We start from the raw sequence: 23,037 nt of genomic DNA on the forward strand, positions 1-23,037 counted from the left end.
TTCACACTTCTCCGGGTTGAACTCCATCTGCCACTTCTCAGCCCAGCTCTGCATCCTATCAATGTCCTGTTGTAACTTACAGCATCTTTCTACACTATCCACAACACCGCCAACTTTCGTGTTATCTGCAAACTTACAAACCCACCCTTCCACATCCTCATCTAATCATTTAAAAAAAATTACAAAGACCAGGGGTTCCAGAACAGATCCCTGCGGAACACCACTGGTTACCGACCTCCAGTCAGAATATGCTCCGTCTACAACCACCCTTTGTCCTTCTATGGACAAGCCAATTCTGAATCCACACAGCCAAGTTTCCCTGGATCCCATGCCTCCTGACTTTCTGAATGAGCCTTCCATGAGGAACCTTATCAAACACCTTACTAAAATCCATGTACACCACATCCACTGCTCTACCTTCAATGTGCTTTGTCACATCCTCAGAGTTCAATCAGGCTCGTGAGGTACGACCTGCCCCTCACAAAGCCATGATCAGCTTGTCTCTAATCAGCCTATGCTTCTCCAAATGCCCATAAATCCTGTCTCTAAGAATCTTCTCCAGTAATTTGCCCACCACTGAAGCAAGACTCACTGGTCTGTAATTCCCAAGGTTATCCCTACTCCCTTTCTTAAACAAAGGAACAACATTTGCCACCTTCCAATCATCTGGCACTACTCCTTTGGCCAGTGAGGATGCAAACATCATCGCCAAAGGCACAGCAATCTCTTCCCTTGCTTCCCATAATAACCTTGGATGTATCCAGTCCAGCTCCGGTGACTTACCTATCCTAATGTTTTTCAAAAGTGCCAGCACATCCTCTTTCCTCACGTCGACCTGCCCTAGAATATCAGCCTGTCGTGTGCCATCCTCACAAATGTCAAAGTCTCTCTCACTGGTGAATACTACCTCCCCTACCTCTTCTGACTCCAGGCACGTTTCCTTTTTTAACCCTGATCAGTCCTACCCTCACTCTAGTCATCCTCCTATTCTTCACATACATGTAGAACACCTTGGGGGGGGTTTCCTTAATCCTACTCACCAAGGCCTTCTCATGCCCTTTTCTAGCTCTCCTAAGTCCATTCTTAAGCTCCCTCCTGGCTACCTTGTAACTCTCTAGAGCCCTGTCTGATCCATGCTTTCTAAACCTTGGGTAAGCTTCTTTCTTCCTCTTGACAAGATGTTCTACATCTCTTGTCAACCATGGTTCCTTCACTCTACCATCCTTACCGTGCCTCAATGGGACAAACCTATGCAGAACCCCATTCAAGTACTCCCTAATGAACCTCCACTTTTCCGTTGTGCACTTCCCCAAGAACATATGTTCCCAATTTATGCTCCCAAGTTCCTGCTTAATAGCATCATAATTCCCCCTCCCCCATTTAAATACTTTCCCGTATCATCTGCTCCTATCCCTCTTCAAGGCTATAGTAAAGGTCAAGGAGTTATGGAAAATAAAACATTACAGCACAGAACAGGTTCTTCGGCCCATAATGTTGTGCTGACATTTTATCCTGCTCTAATATCTATCTAACCCTTCCCTTCCACATTGCCCTCCATTTTTCTATCATTCATTTGCCTATCTAAGATTCTCTTAAATGTCCCTAATGTATCTGCCTCCATCTCCTCTGACGGCAGTGCGTTCCATGCACCCACCACTCTGTTTTTAAAAAAAAAACTTGCCTCTATACCTTCCTCCAATCACCTTAAAATTATGCCCCCTCATGTTAGCCATTTTCACCCTGGGAAAAAGTCTCAGACTGTCCACTTGATCTATGCCTCTTATCATCTTGTACACCTTTATCAACTCACCTCTCATCCTCCTCTCCAAAGAGAAAAACCTTCGCTTGCTCAAGCTATCCTCATAAGACATGCTCTCCAATTCAGGCAGCATCCTGGTAAATCTCCTCTGCACCCTCTCTGAAGCTTCCACCTCCTTCCTGTAATGAGGCAACCAGAACTGAACACAATACTCCAAGTATGGTCCAACCATATTTTTAGAGAGCTGCAACATTACCTTGCGGCTCTTGAACTCAATACCCCAACTAATGAAGGCCAACACACCATATGCCTTCTTAACAACCCTACCAAACTGCGTGGCAACCTTGAGGGATCTACGGATGTGGACCCCGATATCCCTCTGTTCCTCCACACTGCAAAGAGTCCTGCCATCATCTTTAGAGTTGTGGTCCCTGTTTCCAAAATGCTCTCCCACTGAGAGATCTGAAACCTGATCAGGCTCATTGCCTAGTACCAGGTCCAGTATGGCCTCTCCTCTAGTTGGCCTGTCCACATACTGTGTCAGGAATCCTGCCTGGACACACCTAACAAACCCTGCCCCATCTATCCCCTTTACACTAAGGAGGTGCCAATCAATATTAGGGAAGTTGAAATCACCCATGACAACAACCCTGTCATTTTTGCACCTTTCCAAAATCTGCCTCCTGATCTGCTTCTCAGTGTCTCTGCTTCTATAGAACCCCCCCCACCCAACAATAGAATACTCCCAATAGAGTGATCTCTCCCTTCCTGTTTCTGACTTCCACCCACACTGACTCAGTAGACAATACCTCCAGGACATCCTCCCTTTCTACAGCTGTGATACTGTCCCTGATCAGCAAAGCCACTCCCCCACCTCTTTTATCTCCATCCCTGTCCATTTTGAAACATCTTAAACCCCAGAATATCCAGCCGACATTCCTGTCCTTGTGAAAGCCAAGTCTCTGTAACGGCCACCACATCGTAGTTCCATGTACTTGCACATGCTCTGTTCATCACCCTTGTTCCTGATACTTCTTGCATTAAAATAGATATGCCTCAGCCTATCCAACTGACTGCAATTTTGCCCTTTCAATTGCCTATCCTTTCTCGGTCTTTCTATGCACTGCATCTACTTGTACACTAAATGTACCAAACTCTGACCTATCACTCTGGTTCCCATCCCCCTGCCGAACTAGTTTAAACCCTCCCCAACAGTTCTAGGAAACCTGCCTGCAAGAATATTGGTCCCCCTCCAGTTCACGTGTAACCCATCCCTTCTGTACAGGTCGTACCTTCTCCAGAAGAGATCCCATTGATCAACAAATCTGAAACCCTGCACCAACTCCTCGCCATGTGTTCAACTGCCGAATCAACCTATGATTTGGCACCACATTTATTATTCATATTTCTTTTCATGTGGTTTGTAGGTATGCAATTAAGGACCTTTTGAGTCATGCCTTCTTTCAGGAAGATACTGGTGTTCGTGTAGAGTTGGCAGAAGAAGATGATGGAGAGAAACTTGCAATTAAGCTTTGGCTGAGAATTGAAGATATTAAGAAGCTTAAAGGAAAATATAAGGATAATGAAGCCATAGAATTCTCATTTGACTTGGAAAGAGATGTTCCAGAGGATGTGGCGCAAGAAATGGTAGATTATTGAATTCTTAAAAATTAACTTGGTCTGAACTTTTCAGCTCCATATGCAATTGTAACTTCAGAAACTTACGTAGTTATCATTGTCCACTGACGAGTAAAATAATTTACCCTTGACCCATTACTAAGAGAAAATCTTTTGCAATATTCCTTTTGGTTCAAATTTTCTTTGTGTTGACAATACTTTGTAATTTCTTGATTTAAAACACTGTTCTTTATTCAGGTGGAATCTGGATTTGTATCTGAAGGAGATCACAAAACAATGGCAAAAGCCATCAAGGATCGTGTATCACTAATCAAACGAAAGCGTGAACAACGCCAGTTGGTCAGAGAAAAACGGAAAAAGCTAGAAGAACAGCAGAAGAAGCATGATCAGCTGCAGCAGCCAAAAGCTCAGCAAGGTGCTAGTGTCACTCAAACTGGAGGAGGGCATCCATCCCAGTTATCTGCCACAGCAATCTCTTCTGCTGTCTCTGCAACCCAGCCAACTCAAGTTGAACCTGAAGAGCCTGAAGCAGATCAACATCGTCTACAATACCAGCCAGCTGGAAACTCTGTTACATGTATGTTACTTCAGTTGACAAAAACAGTCAAAAAAGTTGTGCAGGTCCATTGTTGAGAAACCTGTCTTGTAATGTTGAACTTCATGAAATAACTTGCACAAAATGTAGGACGCGAGTTTGTACCTTTCCTTGTAGGAAAGCACATCTGATTTTAGTTGTCTGTTGAAGTTAAAGCAGCCATTGAGATATTTAGCAGGTGGGTGGAAGTAAAGTGATATTGGGAGAGGGTTTTTATGTTGAGTGTTTGGCAAGATTGAGGCACTAGCTTAAGTAATGGTAGCATGGCACATTTTCATCTGTACAAGTTCTACCAAATGTAAGCATCAAACATTTGGTACATGGGATTTTTGCTAAAAGAGGAAGAAAATGCTGCTTGGTATTTAATGTGAATAAATTAAGACTAACATTTTAGGATTGTGGCCTAAAGTACACTGATGAGCTAAAAGTGTTGAACTTAAATTAAGAATGTGCAATATTAACTGGCTTTAAAAACTTCAAGATGATTCACTATAAACTTGTGAAAATGTAATACAAATTAACCAAATAAAATAGATGGACAGTGGGTGTGGTATGGCTGTAGCACAGGGGAGTTAATGGAGACTAATGAAGTTTTATGCAACCAAGTCTCTGAAAAGTCTGCAACCGAGGAACATCAGCTCAAAGTTGGCGAGTTGAAGTCTGAGGTTCAGACATTGTAATACACAAGAGTGAGAGAAAGGAGGGGCAAGGGGGTGGAGACAATAATTCAGAGGAAGAGATATTCAGAAAACTAATTAAAGAAAAATGTGATGGTGCATGGTAGTGATTTGGATGATGGTAACCAGAGTGTGATAAGAATATAACAATAAGAGCGTAACAGCAAAAGTAGGGATTAATAGCTTAAAAAGTAAAAATTAAAAGCTCTTTGTCTGAATGCACAAAACAGCAAGATAAATTAATGGCACATACAAAGATAAGTGGGTGCAATCTTTTATTTGCTAGAAATGTTGCAATTTAATGATGCTGGGAGCTGAATATTTCAGGACACATGGAAAGATAGAATAGAAAAATCCACTGGGGAGCTTTGATAAAGGATAACATTGGGAGAGTGAGAAATAACCTTGATTTAGGAGATTAGGATGCCGAAACATTTTGGATGGAGATGAGAAAACCCAAAGGAAAGAAATATTTGGTGGCATAGTCTGAAGGCTCCCCAGCAGAAGTACTGTTGGACAGACAATTAATAAGTACTGGTGACTTGTAATAAAAGTAATAGGTTAATGTTAGGTAATATTTTAATATTAAAATAGATTTGGGGTAAACAAATTCGCAAAAGCACACATGAGGTTCACAATGAAGTTCATTGAATGCATTGGAGACATCCCAAGAAACTGCTGTGGAAACACAGACTGTTTCAGACCTGGCTTTTTAATTACAAGGAATTAATGATTTCCAAGCAAAGATTCCTCTGGAGAAGAAGGTTAAAACATAAAGTTTTGCATTCAGTTTGAGAGCAGCAAACTTGGCTCTGAAACTAAAGACTTGAGCTTTAAATAGAAGCAATAGCATAGGCATAATGGATGAGTTTGCAAAGGTAGGTTAGGAAATTAGAGTATGATGGTAGGTGAGCAGTGGCAAGACTTTTTTTTATCGTAAATCATAATTATCAATGAACATGCATACGATTTGAGAAATATGGATAGTGCCCGGTAAAGATCCATAAGAGGCAAACTAGTGAGGTTAGGAATGGTATTTGTTTGAAAGAAAAGATGTTGCAAAAAATAGTGGTAGGCTTGAGCACTGGCAGAATTTTTGGCACAAAGGCTAACCTAAAAAAAATTAAGGTTAATAAGGAATGTAAAGACAGATTGGAAGAGCATCAGGAACAAGATTTTTTTATTTGCAACGTAGCAAAAGTTAACATTGGAAATCTGGTGTTGGGGATTGTCTTCACACGATGAAGCTGAAAGGATATCAAAATGCTGGATAATCAGGAGCAAAAGAAAGGGAGTTACTTAAAGCAATTGGTATCACTACCAGAGGACTATTACATATCCAAGTAGGGTTAAGAATAGACAAAAGTCTTGGATATACTGGCTTGCATCTTTTGGGTTCTAAGAGAGCTTCAGAAATGGTGGATTTGTTGCTCCAAGATTCTCTGGATAGGTCCAAGTGGATTAGAAAACAACAAATATAAAACTGCAATTCAAGAAAGAGGAAAGCAACAAACTGTATGCAAGTTAATCTGAGAACAGTTGTCAGGAAAATGCTCATTCATAATTAAGGCAGTGTGAACTGTACACTTGGCAAATCTCATGATTAGGCAGTCGGTATAATTCTATTTAAGGGAAACTGTGTTTGACAAATTTATTAGTACCCTTTGAGGATATAACTAGCAGGGTGGGCAATGAAGAACTTGTGAATATAGTGTATTTGGAATTTCAAAAGATAATAACTGCACAAAATTAAGGCTTGAGGGGCATTTAATAATATGATTAAAGGACTGCAACTGATGAAAGGCAAAGGAATAAACTGTGCCTCTGGGATAACAGTTATTTATACATTCTGCAGGAGAGCAGGGATAACTGCTGCCTGGTAGACCACTAGTTGCATGCTAGGTCTGAAGTCTTGAACTTCAAATACCCTTTGGTCAATTGAAAATAAAGCTGTGCTGGCGTATCAAAGGTGATGGTGACTTTTATTATCGATTCCTGCCTTTGCCACGTGATGGTTCCAGAGATGTAGTAAGTGGTTCATGTTTTGTTGTGTAGCTTTGTTGGAGGGCTGTCTGGTGCAATGGAGGCCAGTTAATGGAGGTATTGAGTATAAAACCCATCCTCTCAAAGGCTTCAATGAATGGAATGACCCTGGCTTGCACCTTGACCTCTGAGTGTGAGCAGACATTAACTATATATTTCTGAGATCTGGATTGCCTACAGCAGGCACCCCAAGGCATTGGAAAATATTATGAAAGCAGTCTCTGCAAAACTCTCAATTCACTGAAAGGATGAGTAGAAAAATGTCAGTGTCCTCTCTGAGGCCAACATTCCCCACCACTGAGGCACTCTGTCAGTTATGTTAGGCAGGTTGTGATCTGAAATAGGCTGATCTGAGCTCTCTCATGGGAAGATACTATTAAGCAACAAAGAGATTCAAAGATTGCTTTCTTGAAGAAATGCAACATCTCTGACTCCTGGGAATCTCCAGCCTAGAGCAGCTGAAAGTGGTGAAGGCACATTTAGGATGGTATTGAAAACCTCCATGAAATGCATCAGAAGCCCTGCTTAAGGAGTGGAGCACCTCAAACTATCCACTTTGGGCATTTCCTGCTGTATCTGTGGAAGAGATTGCTGTTTCCATATTGGCCTCATCAGCCACCTCGGAACCCACAAAAATGGAATGAAAGAAAATCATTCTTGGTCATGAAGAAATGCCAAAGAAGAATGAGAAGATGCGCATTCTATAATAAAGATGTAGACAAAGGGACTGGGGTACTGCAATAAGTTTGGGCATAGCACAAAGATGATGAAGTAAGTTGTGAGGAGGATAACTATGTAAAGGGATATCAACACAGTGGGCAAATGATGTGTAATATGGAAAAATGAGATTATTTCTAATGGTGGGTAGAATAGAAAAGCAAATTATTTAAATGGTGTGTGACTGTAGAATACTGGTATTCGGGGTGACCTTAATGTCCAAATTAAAGAAACACAAAGTTTGCATGTAGGTACAGAAAATTATGAAGAAAAATGGTATGCCCTTTACTTTCAGAAGGATGGAATATAAAAGAAGTGTAGTTAAGTGCCCATTTAAGACTGAGATGTGAAGGAATTTCCACTATACTGGCTGTGAATCCTTGAAACTCTGCACTCTTGAGATGTGGAGGCTGAGTAATTAAGTATATTCAACGCTTTGTTTCCTGCCCAAAGTTCTCGTAGCATTCTGCTGCTGGGGGATTTAGGTGGGGGTTGGGGGGGGGGTGGTGGAGGTGATGGTGTGGTTTCAACAGTATGTTGACTGAGGTTGATTCACTACTGAAGCATTGCTGTCTCGCACTGTCTGCTGGATTCAGAGTCTCAACTTGATTTGCTCTCCCCATTCAATCCAAATGCAGGTATTGGGGGCATGTGACAGTCTGAAACTGTCTTGATAGAACCTAGTGATTGTGTTCATGAATTGTATATATCTTCAACTTTTAACTGAATTATTGATGCATTTTTAAATCAAAGTGATAAGTGGGTTTACCTGAATTGAAGTATTTTGCTCAGAGTTGGCAGACTGCATTTCTGACATCAGCATAGCTCCAGATACAGTTTTGGATGTGCAGGTGCATATTACTACCAGAAATAGACTATTGCTTGCTAAGTAATTAAGTTGAAAGGTGTGAGAACGGACAATAGGTATGTTAATATAAGGGATATAAATTCTGAAAGCCATTAAATTTAAGAAAATATCATCAAAGCTGGAAAAGGAGGAAACAAAATTGCAAGGCACAAGCGAAGTAGTAAGAAACTCAGATGTCTGCCATGTATCTTGTGAAATGCACTAGCAAACCAGTACATAGTTCCTGTTTGGCATTGAAAGTAGAGGTTATGCTTCATAAGCTGATTGTGTAGGGCAATTGGCTTCTGTGCCACTTCAGTCATCCCAGTATTTTAGGATTATAGTATGGATCCAAGATCTATGCTGTTGTTGGATGTTGCCTGCTCTGAGCTTTCTTAGTTATGCTAGATGGTAGCTTGATGTGTTCTAGCAACATTTAGCACATTTCAGTATTTAGTGGAACTTTTAAAGGTGCTTGCCAGATTAGTATACCGAGGTATTCAATTTAGCATTTGCAGCTAATCTAAGTGTCCTGGTCATCCAGGTATACTTTATTTTATACTCTTGAAATTACTTTCAATATCAAATCTACATAGCAGTTGATAAAGCCATTCATTATGTTAGTTGGTCATGATTCCCCTTACACCAACTGGATGCCGAAACAAATTCATTCATAATAACAGCTGTTGGTGTGCATCCTAATCTGACTGGTCACCCTCTTGATGGCTAAAATCCAGGCCGACACCATAATGCCATTTTGTCGGAGATGTTGTTGGTTGAGATTTTAAACTCCTTTCGTCTTTGTCAAACGGATATATATGTAAAAGCACTGGTGTGAAGAAGAGCAGGGTAGGTAACCTCAGTGTCCTGGCCAATATTTATCTCTTGCTCAACATTACTAAAACAGATTATTTGGTTGTTTGTCCCATTTATTAAAATATGTGAATGAACCCAGGGACAGTGCTTTTTCAATCATCGTAAAGTGTTTTGGTATACATGGTACTTCATAGAATGGTACAGTACAAGAGCAGGCCCTTCAGCCCATGATATCTGTGCTGACCATAATGCCAATCCAAACTAATCCCATTTCCCTGCACACAGTCTATATTCCTCCATTCCTTGCCTGTTCATGTGCTTGTCTAAATGCCTCTTAATGTTGTTATCTCATCTGCTTCCACCATTTGTGCTGGCAGCACATTCCAGGTACCTATCACTCCTTGTGTAGAGGGAAGAAACCTGCCTTGTAAATCTCCTTTAAACTTCCCCCTCTCACCTTAAAGCTTATTCCCTCAAGTATTTGACATTTCTAACCTGCGAAAATGACTCTGTCTATCTACCTTATCTACGTTTCTCATATTTTTAATATACTTCTATCAGGTCGCTCCTCAGCCTCCAGTACTCTGGAGAACAATCCATGTTTGTCCAACCTCTCCTTTTATAGCTAATACTTGAATCCAGGCAACATCCTGGTGAACCTCTTCATCCAAAGATCCACATCCTTTTAATGCGGTGAACAGAACTGCACACAGTACTCCAAATGAGGCCTAACCAAAATTTTATACAGCTACTTCTGCAACTTCCTGACTTTTCTCAGCACCCCAACTGATAAAGGCAACTGTGGCATACACGTTCTTTACTACCCTATCTACTTGCTTTGCCGTTATCGGGAAACTATGGACTTGCACCCAAAGTTCTCTCCTGCTTCCTTCATATTCCTCAAAGGCCCTGTCTGACAGCTTCCTAAACCTTGCATGTGCTTCCTTTTTCTTTTAGATTAAATTTGCAACATCTCTCGTCATCCAAGTTTCTTGAACCATACCATTCTTGTACGTCTTGCTCACAGGAACATGTTGGTCTTGGATTCTGACCAGCTGGCCCTTGAATGACCCCCACACGTCAGATGTGGACTCGTACAATAACAGTTACTCCCAACGTACTCTCTCCATTTCCTGCCTGATACTGTTGTAATTAGCTTCCCCCAATTTAGCACTTCCCCTTGAGGTCCAGTTTTATCCCTATCCATAACTGTCTGAAAATTTATGATCACTGTTCCCAAGCTGCTCCCTGCTGATCCTCTGATCCTCTGATCACTTGGTCAGGCTCATTGCCCAATATAAGGTCTAATATGATTCTTCCCTGTCAAGAAACCCTCTTGAATGCACCTAACAAATTCTGCCCCATCTATGCCTCCGTCAGTAAAGGTTCCAGTCAAAATTGGGGAAATTAAATTCACCCACGACAAATACCCTGTTGCTTTTGCTTCCTTCCATAATCTGCCTACGTACCTGTTCCTCTGTCTCTAGCTAGCTATTAGGAGGCCTGTAGTGTAACCCCATTACAGTGATTGCACCTTTTGTTATTCTTGAGATCTACCCATATTGCCTTACTGAACAAGCCCTCCAGGATGTTTTAAGTGCCACTGTGATATTCTCCCTGATTAGTAGTGCTACTTCCCCACCTCTTTTACAATTGCATTTCTCTTAATTATAAATTTGCAACTGCTTTGAAGAAATATTGAATATTTGTTTGGTTAGGTAATGCAAATTGCTGTCCTTAATCAGAAAACGTTCAAGGCCCTAGTTGGTAGCTTTGTTTCAGCCCTTCCCTAGGTAAAATAATTCCAGTGTAAGTGACTCTTTATTGCCCTATTGAAGCCTGTAGAGGTTGTATAAATTTAGTGATTTTTTTCTAATATATTTAAAAATCTTACACTTATGTGATAATTAAATTGGATTTTAAATAAATTTCAAGTCCACTGTTACAAGTAATTGGGAAGGATTGGATTGTTCATTAAGCCCCGTGTCCTGTAGCATGAAATGAAATTATGGGATACTAAAACTGAAAATCAGTATACTGCCTAATTGACAAATTAATTGAAACCTAATGACATTCATGATTGTAAGGTTTTAGTTCTATAGACAGCTGTTTTCTCACATCAGGAGTTTGTTACCACAGCTCAGAATTAGAATCAGGTTTATTATCGCTGATATACTGTATGTTGTGAAATTTGTTGTTTTGTGGCAGCAGTACAGTGCAAGACATAAAGACTTAAAAATTACAAAAATTAAATAGTGCAGAAGAGGAATAACGAGGTAGTGTCGTGGATTTATGGACAGTTTAGAAATCTGATAGCAGAGGGGAAGAAGCTGTTCCTGAAAAGTTGAGTTTGGGTCTTCAGGCTCCTGTACCACCTCCCCGTTTGGTAATAACGTGAAGAGGGCATGTCCTGGGTGGTGAGGGTCCTTAATGATGGATGCCGCTGCCTTGAGGCACTGCCTCTTGGAGATGTCCTTGATGGTGGGGAGGGTTGTGTTTGTGATGGAGCTGACTGAGTCCGCAACCCTCTGCAGCCTCCTTTGATCCTGCGCATTGGAGCCTCCATACCAGGTGGTGATGCAACCAGTCAGAATGCTCTCCACTGTACATCTGTAGAAATTTGCAAGAGTATTTGGTGACATATCAAATCTCCTCAAACTCCTAATGAAGTGGAGCCTCTGCTTGCTGCCTTTGTGATTGCATCAATGTGTTGGGCCCAAGATGGATCCTCCTGAGATGTTGACGCCCAGGGACTTGAAACTGCTCACCCTTTCCACCGGTGACCCCTCGATGAAGACTGGTGTGTGTTCTCCCAACTTCCCTTTCCTGAAGTTCACAATCAATTCCTTGGTCTTGCTGAAGTTGAGTGCCAGGTTGTTGTTGTGATACCACTCAACCAGCCGATCTTTCTCACTCCTGTATGCCGCTTCATTGCCATCTGTGATTCTGCCAACAACAGTGGTCATCGGCAAATTTATAGATGACGTTTGAGCTGTGCCTAGCCCCACAATCGTGAATGTAGAGAGAGTAGATCAGTGGGCTAAGCACGCACCCTTGATTGTCAGCGAAGAGATGTTACTACTGATACGCACTGACTGTGGTCTCCCAATAAGGAAGTCAAGGATCCAGTTGCAGAAGGAGGTACAGAAGCCCAGGTTTTGAAGCTTGTTGATTAGTACTGGATTCTGAATTGGTAGTTGATTTCACCAGTTAACAATACATATAAATAGGCAAAGCCAATTTGATTAAACTGAAAAGTGTGAACATTTTCTCCGCATAAAACAACATTCTATAAAAGTTTTTTTTTGTTTTGTTTAGCTGATGGCACATTTGACAGTGGCCAGAGTTCATCTGGGTTTTCAGATTCCCATCTTAGTCAAGCAGTTTCCTATGGTTCTGTTCAAGAACAGCATATTTCATCTGGCCAGCCCCCTGGTTACAGTCCCCCAAATGTCCAGGCAACATCACAACAGCTCGGTGGCCATCAACAATCCACAGGGGTAAGTGTATTGGACTGAATGCCCCTTTGTAGACAAGATTTGTAAATCTGTGAGACTGAATCAGGAAGCATTCTTGAGGATTTTTGAGATTTAAATATTTCACATATTTGGAAATCTCTGATCAATTTTTCTTGATCAAATTAGGACAACTAATGTCAGAATTTGATTTAAAAAAATTAAGTTGATTGTTCCAGAGGTAAATGTCCGCTCTGATTTGTATATTGTCATTTTAAAGTATAATTCATTTAAATATGATGTTGAATTAAAAACTACTATCAGCAATTGGCATCTTTACCAGTTTACAATACGTCATCAAGTATTTTGAAGTTTGAATCTGGCAATTTTTTTCACATTTGGAAGTATAATTTATTGCAGATTATTTCTCTCACTGATGCTTACTGTTATTTTTGAAGGTGAAACTTTGTTTCCAGTACCAAAGTCACCAGTGATTTTTGTTATCTGCATAAAATAACTCTAGTAATAATTGTGAAACTGATATTAAATCTTTAAAGAGTAAGGTGGCAGAGAACTGGCCAAGATGTACCCGGGCATAGGACTCCAAGATGCGTTTAAATGTAGGATACAAGATGCCTGTAGTTCTGATAATTTTGTCTATATTACATGCTTCTGGCATGTTAAATAGTTTTATTGACAGATGCACGTGAAATCATTTCTGTTGATATCAATCTTGCTAATATGCACATATTTTCATGCATCCTCATGGAAAATGCAAAACCACCCTGTAACCCTTGCATTTTTTTATTTTGAAGTGCACCTTTATTGATAGTCATATGGAGTTTGCAGGCTGCTTGCAGTACTTTTATTCTTCTATCCAAGAAGCATACATTGGATTTTTTTTCCTTCTGAGCACTCTTGGATATGATCTGATGCTGACCAGTAGTAAACATAATGGATAACACTAGCAGGATCAATTTTGTCATATTTGGTTTGAAACTACCATAGTGCAAATTCTAACCAGTTAATCTGAATATTGCAGCATTAATAGCTACCTCTACGTATCCTGTACAGCTAAACTTCCTGTAAATGAATGGAGTTCAACTTAAAATCAATTCATCATTTCTTCAAGTTGAAGGAAATTTGCATCATCGTGTGATTGTGTAAAAAAAACACTTCATTTTCTCCGATCGTTCATTTGCAAAATACTATGATGAACACTGTCACAAACAACTTAGTTTTGTCTTGCTTATGTACATGTTGGCATTCAGTTTACTGTGGGTCAGTTGATATGTGTTGTTTATACCTTTCCTTATTTTTTCTTTAGCTTCGACGAGGTCGTAGCATGTCTGTATGTGTTCCTCTCCTTTCTACCATCCCTGATTCACCCTGCGTTTCTAGACAGTCTTCCACTGCATCACCGGTTCTTTCTGCACCTCTCCCCCCCTTTGTTTGGGGTATCCATGAAGAAACCTTTGCAGAAAAGCTATCAAAAGATCTGGAAAGTGTCCTGCCTATGCATTCTGCTGCTCCATGCAAATTGCGCCGCTCCAGCCTTCCGTGTATTAGTTTCAACCCTGTATGTTCTATGTGACTCATGAGGATAAGTTATCATTAAATACAAACTATTTTGGGCACTAAGTTTTACAGTAAAAATGAGATTTAGTTCAGGTTTTAGTTCTGAGTTGTTCCTATTTTATTTAAAGGTGAAGAAACTGAATTTGTGTTTCTGTACTTTTTACTGTCATTTGGGAAAAGATCACCTAGCAAATGTAAGCTTGCTAATTTTAATTATGCAGAGTATCTGCAGTAATACAACATGCCTCCAATTCATTTATTGGAGTAAGTATTATTATTTGTAATAATGTACTGGTTTATCATTAATCCTAGGTTAGGGCACCAGCATACAAACACAAATGTTTAGAGAATGACCTTCCAATTTAAGTTGACAGTATTTCAATTTTTCTGAAGCCAAATAGCTTCAAGGCGTGAGCATTTCTGGAATGTAACCATTTGAATGAGATCAGAGGGTTTTGGGAAAAAATCGATTAGTCAGAACTCTCAAAAGATAATTTTGGATAAAATAGATACAAGTCCACTAATGGCATATAAAGCTTCTCAATAGAAAAGTCTACCAGAGAGAGAGCTTTATTTTCTTTACTCTATTGTGATAAGGAAAATTTAATTATTTGGTGAACTAAAGATTGGTCATTCCATTTTGTAAAGTAGGTGATAAAATTGTATTGAATATCTTGAAGGCAACACTTAAAGGTCAAGCCATTAAATGTTGTACCTCTGGGAATCAAGTTTAAGATGTAAACTTTAATGAAATCTATTTCACATGCAGTGTCTTTTAAGATGGAACTGCATGTGAGCGTAAAACTTATGGCCACAATTGTATTTAATGCACTCATTCAGTTCTTTTAAATGTCTTCTATGTTTGTCCAACACTTCTGCTATTATTATTCTATATTGTAACTCCTAGTGAACGACTCATTTTGTGATGCATTTTAATTTTTCAACTCTGATTTGAGATTTTTGTCTTCATGTTAAAGCAGCCCCCATCCCTTGTGCATCCTTGTGGGGGATTTACATCACAACCAGAGACTGGTTCATATCCATCTATTCCTCAAAGACCATTTTCTTTCTCTCCACCACCAAGTTTTACTCTGAAACCTGCTAATCCTCAACGCCGCAAAAGTACTTCCTTCCTGGAAGCCCACACGCGCCATTTTCAGCCGATGCCAAGGACTGTAGGCCAGAACACCCTGTCTCCTGGTGATTTTTCAAATCTGAATGCTGAAAGCTCATCCATGAAAGGCTTGGTTACTCATAGATCTGCCAGTGAACCAATCCATATTGAAGGTCGGGTGCAACCAGAACTTTTCCATGCTTCTATTGAAAGCAGATCAGGATTGGGTCAATTTGAGGACATTCCACTTCTGTATTATCCAGCAATTTATCCTTGTAATGTGCAACTGCAGCAAACTTTGCAAGACCCATATGATGCTGTAACTCACAGTAACTTCCCCGCTTTTGCACTTCCTTTGCACCAAATTCCAACTGAAGTAAATGTGCAACAGCAGCAGATTTATTCCCAGCCCTCGAGTTTGGAGGAGTCCTTGAGTGGTCCGACTTTTCTACCCTGCCCAAAACGAAATCTGATGGGCCATACATCTCAAAAGATGCAGGTGGCTTCCCACACGCTACCAGCTCATATTTCAAATCTACCTTCTCATCTCCAACTGCCACAGGATGTGACGCAAATGCATGGACAACACAGGAAGGTTGGAGAACCACAGGCAGTATTTCCGCTGCCATCTAAAATATTTCTACCTGTACGGGAAGATAAAGATGCTCAAAATGAACCTGTGACAGCAGGTGTATTCACACAAAATAATGTTGGGGCGATGAATACTGTGCTCACTCTTCAGCATTTGACTGTCCCTCATTCTGCACCAGCTGTTCCACAATTAAATGAAAGCAGAAGTGGGTCAGTATTTGATTTTCAAGTTTCTCCAGTTCATGTGGAAAGTAATGGCATCCAAATTCCATTTCTGCCATCTGCTCAAAGAATTTACAGAAGTCGGCGGGGTTCAGTGGACCTCAGCTTGGATGACAGCCAAGGAACTGGAATGTACAGCAGGCTTCAGCCAGTGACCGAAGAACAGGTTGTTTATTTCAGTTCAGATACTCTGGTACTTCCAGGAGACTTCCTGCGGAAGAGACAGCCAAGGTCCGAAGAGCTCTCGCAGAGTCTCAGTCCACAGCGTTCAAGTGACTCTGGTCAGTCGAGTTCCTCAGAAACCAGAGAATTTCAATCACCACCACCTTTGGCTTCCACAACTCCATACTTCAATTTATCAGTATATCGTGAGCAGCAACAGGTTTTGCAGGAGCATGGCACTGATTATGAAACAATGCAAAGTGTGCCAGTCTCACTAGCTACATATCCATCTGTGCTCATTCAGACCAACACAGAGTCTTTTCAAGCACCCTCGGGGACAGCTGGCTTGTATCTCCAAGTCATGGAAGGATCCAGTTCCTATCCTGTTTCATCCCAGCAGAACTTGCCACTGGATCACAGTTCTGCAGATGGACAGTGTCTACCTTTGGTACTTAAGTTTCAGGTGTTCTTGCCTTTTGCTGAAATATACTTGGTATTTTAGGAGCCAGATGTGACCACTTGGGGTGGGGGGTGGGGGAGAAATGCATAGCAGCCTGCAAATCAATAATGATGTGTATTACTCCATGACCAGAATAAATTGTCTATTTTGTTTGGGATAAAAGTGCTATAGTTTAGATGCTTTTGATTCAGTACTTAAAATCAATTGTTTAGCTATGAATTGCAACTTTAGGCAGTTATTTGTATGTGTTTGAGGTTAATCATAGAGAAGATTTTTGAATGTATTCAGCAGTAATGTTGCCCATTTAAAATTTCATTAATTTTTAAACCTAAGAGACATAATTGCAAGTTTGTATATAGTGAAGTACAGCTGAAATCAGAAGAAGCATAATCACCAAATTAATATTAATTTAAGCGATGTTGTCTTCTTGATGCCTTATCTGTACCATTAATTCAATAATATCTAAATATTAAGCAGGTACAAATGCAGAGCCAGCTCCCTTCAACCAATCTTCCTCTGGGTGTGACCTCACAGCATACGCCTTCGCAACCGCCATCAGGTTCCATGCAGCAGACAAGCCAGGTAAAGATCATAAGATCATTTTTCAAAAGATGTGATTGGTGGTATAAACTCAGTTGAATCTTGTACTGGTGATGTCTTGTGGTAGTCTGACAAATTGCTGGAGTATTCTTGGAAGCAAAACCTTAATGTGTTTTAATGGAGTACTGTGTGTGAAACTTCAGAAGTTAACAAGTCAAGAAAATTTGGTTGTGTGGCTGTTTCTTTTTGATAACTGTTTCTCCTGGTTTCTGCAACTTCAGTTTGCAGTTAGATTGATAGAACTGTCTTTCATTACTATATCTCATACTTTGTTTTGTTTCTTGTAGTTTGGCAGTTACTTCACCCCAACGTATCTTCCACAGGTAGAAAATTTCTTTCTTTCTTTAATAATTTCCCCACTTTTTCCTTAAGAAATAACCACGGTATTTCTTTGATTTAAAAAAAATCTTTTTATTGTCCTAAAATAAGTGGATTGAGTTTGCAGCATATATATTTGTTGCAAGGCTGTCATTATTTAGACCAAATGTTTTAATTGGCCAACATTTACTAGGTAAGTATTTCTAGATTGCTCTGGAATTTGTTCATAGACCTAGAACAGCTTATTTTGTCATTGCATTTAGAATGGATTGTAATCTCATGAATTGGTGTGTCAATTTGCAGGAAATACAAACTAATATTTTTGGTGCTCCATGATGGGGAAAAATAGCAGAAGAAAAATGTTACTGTTGAATGTGACTTGCAATGATCCCTGCCCCCTTCCCCTTCCACCCTTACCACTTGTATATCAAACTCTCAACTTTTAATCTGTTTGCAGGGAGACTGAGCTGAGACCAGGGAGACCTTCATAATGCAAAGTGCAAACTCCACCCTCCTAGTGGAGTTATCCTACACTGGTGATGCAAGTAGTTTAGGTCGATGAAGTGAAGATTACCTGAGTGTACAGCTAATGTCTTGTTGCTTATCTGCTGGTGATTGCTTTTAAGTGGTCCCAATGGTCATTAATAGGTATCTTGGCAAGTTTCTATAGAAGTCAAATGTGGGTCGTGGGAGTAAAGAGGAGTACTTCAAGCTTTAATTTTCAGTTTGCAGATATGAACGCCTTTCTGGACCACTGAGCAAAGCTAAGAGCTGGATTACTTGCATGCATCATAAATAATGTCATGGTTTTCTCTCTCCTCCCTCAGACAATACAGCAGCAATCTGCACAGCATTCCTTGCCACAGGTGAAATCAAGTGGCCCAGTTCAAATAGTTTCTCAACATCAAAGTGTACCCATGGTTCAGAACCAAATACTTGCTACTCAACAAGGTCCTACTTCAACACAGGTATAACATTGAGTTGTTGATTTTCTTTACTGTTGAGCCAGGCTAGGCTATATTTTCTGAATTTAAATGTTGTAGATTATTAGAATAGAGCATTTACTTGTGTTAAGTGGTGAAAATTGCTCATATCTATTTGGAAGGTTTTAAATTGGAAGACTGATTTCAATTTAACAGCGACTCTAAAACTTGTAGCTTTGCACTGATATTGAAATAGGTGTTATACAATTATAAAGCTACACAAACATGTAGATATGCTATTGACATATTGAGGATAAAATTAACAGTACATTAAGCATGTTTAATATAGTGGCCTGAAATTTCCAAAAATCCTGGCATTTTCTCTGTAATTGTCTGAAGTTTAGGACTTGTACACAACTCCATACAGTAGTTGCAATCTTTCAGCTGATTGCCACCACCATTTTTGACTGATTTAACATGGAATACCATATAAAATCATACATTGGAATGCAACTTGTGTTTTCTCAGCAGTTGCAATGGGAAATTTGTGTACTGAACTTGCTTGAGTGATTTTGTTCCACTTTACAGGGCAGAATGGCAACGAGGGAGAAAAGCTAGTTTCAGAATAGTGGTTTATTAATTGAATTGAAGTATTTAAATCCTTGATCATTTTTGTTTCAATTTGCTGATAAATTTAAGTCTTTTTTAAAATGGGAGCATAACTTGACCAGCTGTCACATTTCTCTAGCATTCTCTTCAAAATATTTCTCGAGCACTTCTGGTTCAGGCCACTTTGAATAAATTCTTGCAGAGGATCAGTGAAAAATAAAATTAAGTTTAGTGGATAGGCAAGCAAGCTTAGTTTCAATGTATTCTGTGAGCTGATGTACCATCTGCAAAGTTTCTGATTTATTTGCCTGAGTATGTATTGGGTTTCGTTTTCGGGTCGTTTTGGCGAACTTCGGAGCAGCTAAGTGTTTTTTTTCCTCTAATCGGGAATAGTGGGGCAAAACTGTGCAGGTGCGTGACATAAGCAGGTAGTGCGCAAGCAGTTTAAAAAGAAGACTACCATATCCAGCAGGCAGTGTTTGGAGCGGGCAGTGGAGTGAGAGGGAGCAGAGTGATTGGGCTTTGGCTTCAGGCTTAGGCGGTAAAGGGGCGAGGCGGGATCCAGTTTTCTATTATTCTCTCCAGCATCAAGAGGCAGAGGCCATCTGGTGAGTAGCTGGTAAGTAAGGGTAAGGTTTTCTGTTATTATTATATATTCTTAAGTAGACTACAGCCAGGTAGGGGGGAAAAAAACTAGTTCAGATGGAGGGCATGGTGATGTGCTGCAGCTGTATCATGTGGGAGCTAGTGGACCCTGCTGTGGTGCACAGTGATCATATCTGCAGTAAGTGCTTGAGGCTGGAGGAACTTCGGCTCAGAATTGATGAGCTGGAGTCCCAGCTTCAAACATTGCGGAGCATCAGGGAGGGAGAGAGATATCTAGATGCTGTGCATAGGGAGGCAGTCACCCCCCTTATAGTAGGTACTTCTAGGGACCAGGAGGCAGGGAGATGGGTGACTGTCAGGGGAGAGAAGGGGAGCAGGCATAGGACCCTGGAGGCTGTTCCCCTCAATATTCCGCTTTGGATGCTGTTGAGGGGGATGACCTACAGGGATCAAGCAGCAGAAGCCAGGTCTCTGGCACTGAGACTGGTCCTGCTGCTCAGCAGGGAAGGGAGGAGAAGAGGGAGGGCATTAGTGATAGGGACTTGATAGTCGGGGGAACAGACAGGTGGTTCTGTGGATGTGAGTGAGAATCCCGGATGGTATGTTGCCTCCCAGGTGCCACGGTCCAGGATGTCTCTAATTGGGTCCACAGCATTCTTAAGTGGGAGGGAACGCAGCCAGAAGTCGTGGTACGTGTTGGTACCAATGACATAAGTAGAAAGAGGGATGAGGTCCTGAAGGGGGAGTTTAGGGAGCTAGGTAGAAGTCTGAAGAACAGGACCTCGAGGGTAGCAATCTCAGGATTGCTGCCAGTGCCACGTGATAGTGAAGGAGGAGATGGCAGATGAATGCGTGGCTGAGGAGTTGGTACAGGGGGCAAGATTTTAGATTTGTGGATTATTGGGATCTCTTCTGGGGAGGGTGGGACCTGTACACAATAGATGGGTTACACCTGAACCTGAGGGGGACCAGTATCTTTGCAGGCAGGTTTGCTAGTGTGGTTTGGTGGGGGTTTAAACTAGTTTGCGAGGGGGTATGGGAACTGGAGGGGTAGGTCACAGTGGAAGAACTAAAGTCAGATCTAACATACAGGGAGGTTTTGAGGAAGAAGCAGAGTATAGGGTATAAAAATAGTAAGGTGGATGGGCTAAAGTGCATTTACTTAAATGCAAGAAGTATCAGGAATAAGGGTGATGAACCGAGAGCTTGGATAGGTACATGGGACTATGGTATTGTGGCTCTTGCAGACTTGGCTGTCACCAGGGCAGGAATGGATATTGAATATTCCTGGTTTTCAGTGTTTTAAAAGGGGTGGGCGGGGGGGGTTGGAGAAGAGGAGGGGTGGCGTTACTGGTCAGGGGTGCTATTACAGCTCCAGGTGGATAATGTAGAAGGATCCTCTCTAGAGTCAATATGGGTGGAAGTTAAGAACAAGAAAGGAGCAGTTACTCTACTGGGAGTATTCTATAGGCCTTCCGGTAGCAGCAGAGATACTGAGGAGCAGATTGGGAGGCAGATTTTGGAAAGGTGCAAGAATAACAGGGTTGTTATCATGGGAGACTTCAACTTCCCAAATATTGATTGGCACCTGCTTGGTACCAAAGGTTTAGATGGGGCAGAGTTTGTAAAGTGTGTTCAGGATGGATTCCTGTCACAGTATGTTGACAGGCCGACTAGAGAGAATGCCATATTAGATCTAGTATTAGGTAATGAACCAGGTCAGGTGACAGATCTCTCAGTGGGTGAGCATTTGGGGGACAGTGACCACTGCTGCATAACCTTTAGCATTGTCATGGACAAGGATAAGAGCAAAGAGGACCGGAAGGTATTTAATTGGGGAAGGGTAAATTATGAGGCTATAAGACTAGAACTTGCGAGTGTGAATTGGGATGACATTTTTGAAGGGAAATGTACCTGTGGTCGTTGTTCAGGGATCTCTTGCAGGATGTTAGGGATAAATTTGTCTCGGTGAGGCAGAGAAGGAATGGCAGGGTGAAGAAACCATGGGTGACGAGAGGTGGAATAACTAGTTAGGAAGAAGAAGGCAGCATACATAAAGTTGAGGAATATAGGGCAGCAAGGAAGGAACTTAAGGGGCTGAGGAGAGCAAGAAGGGGACATGAAAATGCCTTGGTGAGTAGGGTTAAGGAAAATCCCAAGGCATTTTTCACTTATGTGAAGAGCAGAAGGATGACGAGAGTGAAGGTAGGACCGATTAAAGACAAAGGTGGGAAGATGTGCCTGGAAGCTGTGGAAGTGGATGATGTTCTCAATGAATACTTCTCTTCTGTATTCACCAAGGAGAGGGGACTTGATGACGCTGAGGGCAGTGTTGGTAAGGTTAATGTTCTAGAGCATGTAGATATCAAGAGGGAGGATGTGTTTGAGCTGTTAGAAAATATTAGGACAGATTAATCCCCGGGCCCTGACAAAATATTTCCCAGGCTGTTCCAAGAGGCGAGGGAGGAGATTGCTGAACCATTGGCTAGGATCTTCGAGTCCTCTTTGTCCACAGGAATGGTACCGGAGGATTGGAGGGTGGCAAATGTTGTCCCCATATTCAAAAAAAGGAAGTAGGGATAGTCCAGGGAATTATAGACCAGTGAGCCTTACGTCTGTGGTAGGCAAGCTGTTGGAAAAGATTCTTAGAGATAGGATCTATGGGCATTTAGTGAATCATGGTCTGATCAGTGACAGCCAGCATGGCTTTGTGAAGGGCAGATCATGTCTCACAAGCCTGATAGGTTCCTTTGAGGAGGTGACCAGGAAGATTGATGAGGGTAGTGCAGTAGATGTGGTCTACATGGATTTTAGTAAGGCATTTGACAAGGTTCCACGTGGTAGGCTCCCTCAGAAGGTCAGAGGACATGGGATCCAGGGAGGCTTGGCCGTGTGGATTTAGAATTGGCTTGCCTGTAGAAAGTAGAGGGTTGTGGTGGAGGGAGTGCATTCAGATTGGAGGGCTGTGACTAGTGGTGTCCCACAAGGATCGGTTCTGGGACCTCTACTTTTCGTGATATTAATGACTAGGATGAGGGGGTAGAAGGGTGGGTTGGCAAATTTGCAGAGGACATAAAGGTTGGTGGTGTTGTGGATAGTGTGGAGGACTGTTGAAGATTGCAGAGGGACATTGATAGGATGCAGAGCTGGGCTGAGAAGTGGCAGATGGAGTTCAATCCGGAGAAGTGTGAGGTGGTACACTTTGGAAGGACAAACTCCAAGGCAGAGTACAGAGTTAATGGCACGATTCTGGGTAGTGTAGAGGAGCAGAGGGATCTGGGGGTCCATATCCATAGATCCCCGAAAG

At 41.3% G+C, this 23,037-nt stretch overlaps 1 protein-coding gene across 6 annotated transcripts in view; it reads left to right on the plus strand.

The window, feature by feature from the left end:
• Positions 1–23,037, plus strand: part of wnk1b (WNK lysine deficient protein kinase 1b) — a 138,967-nt gene that overhangs the window by 61,707 nt on the left and 54,223 nt on the right. Inside the window, exons 6-12 of one of the 6 annotated variants that reach the window (XM_052030822.1) lie at positions 3,187–3,406; positions 3,635–3,974; positions 12,411–12,592; positions 15,103–16,662; positions 17,152–17,256; positions 17,562–17,597; positions 18,420–18,560. In XM_052030822.1, coding sequence (XP_051886782.1) covers positions 3,187–3,406; positions 3,635–3,974; positions 12,411–12,592; positions 15,103–16,662; positions 17,152–17,256; positions 17,562–17,597; positions 18,420–18,560 — 2,584 coding nt within the window. Of the gene's footprint in view, positions 1–3,186; positions 3,407–3,634; positions 3,975–12,410; positions 12,593–15,102; positions 16,663–17,148; positions 17,257–17,561; positions 17,598–18,419; positions 18,561–23,037 lie in introns of all 6 variants that reach the window. The other 5 variants (XM_052030827.1, XM_052030823.1, XM_052030824.1 and 2 more) reach the window with 5 other exon arrangements.

This window comes from Pristis pectinata, chromosome 15 (assembly GCF_009764475.1).
Source record: "Pristis pectinata isolate sPriPec2 chromosome 15, sPriPec2.1.pri, whole genome shotgun sequence".
Lineage (NCBI taxonomy): Eukaryota > Metazoa > Chordata > Chondrichthyes > Rhinopristiformes > Pristidae > Pristis > Pristis pectinata.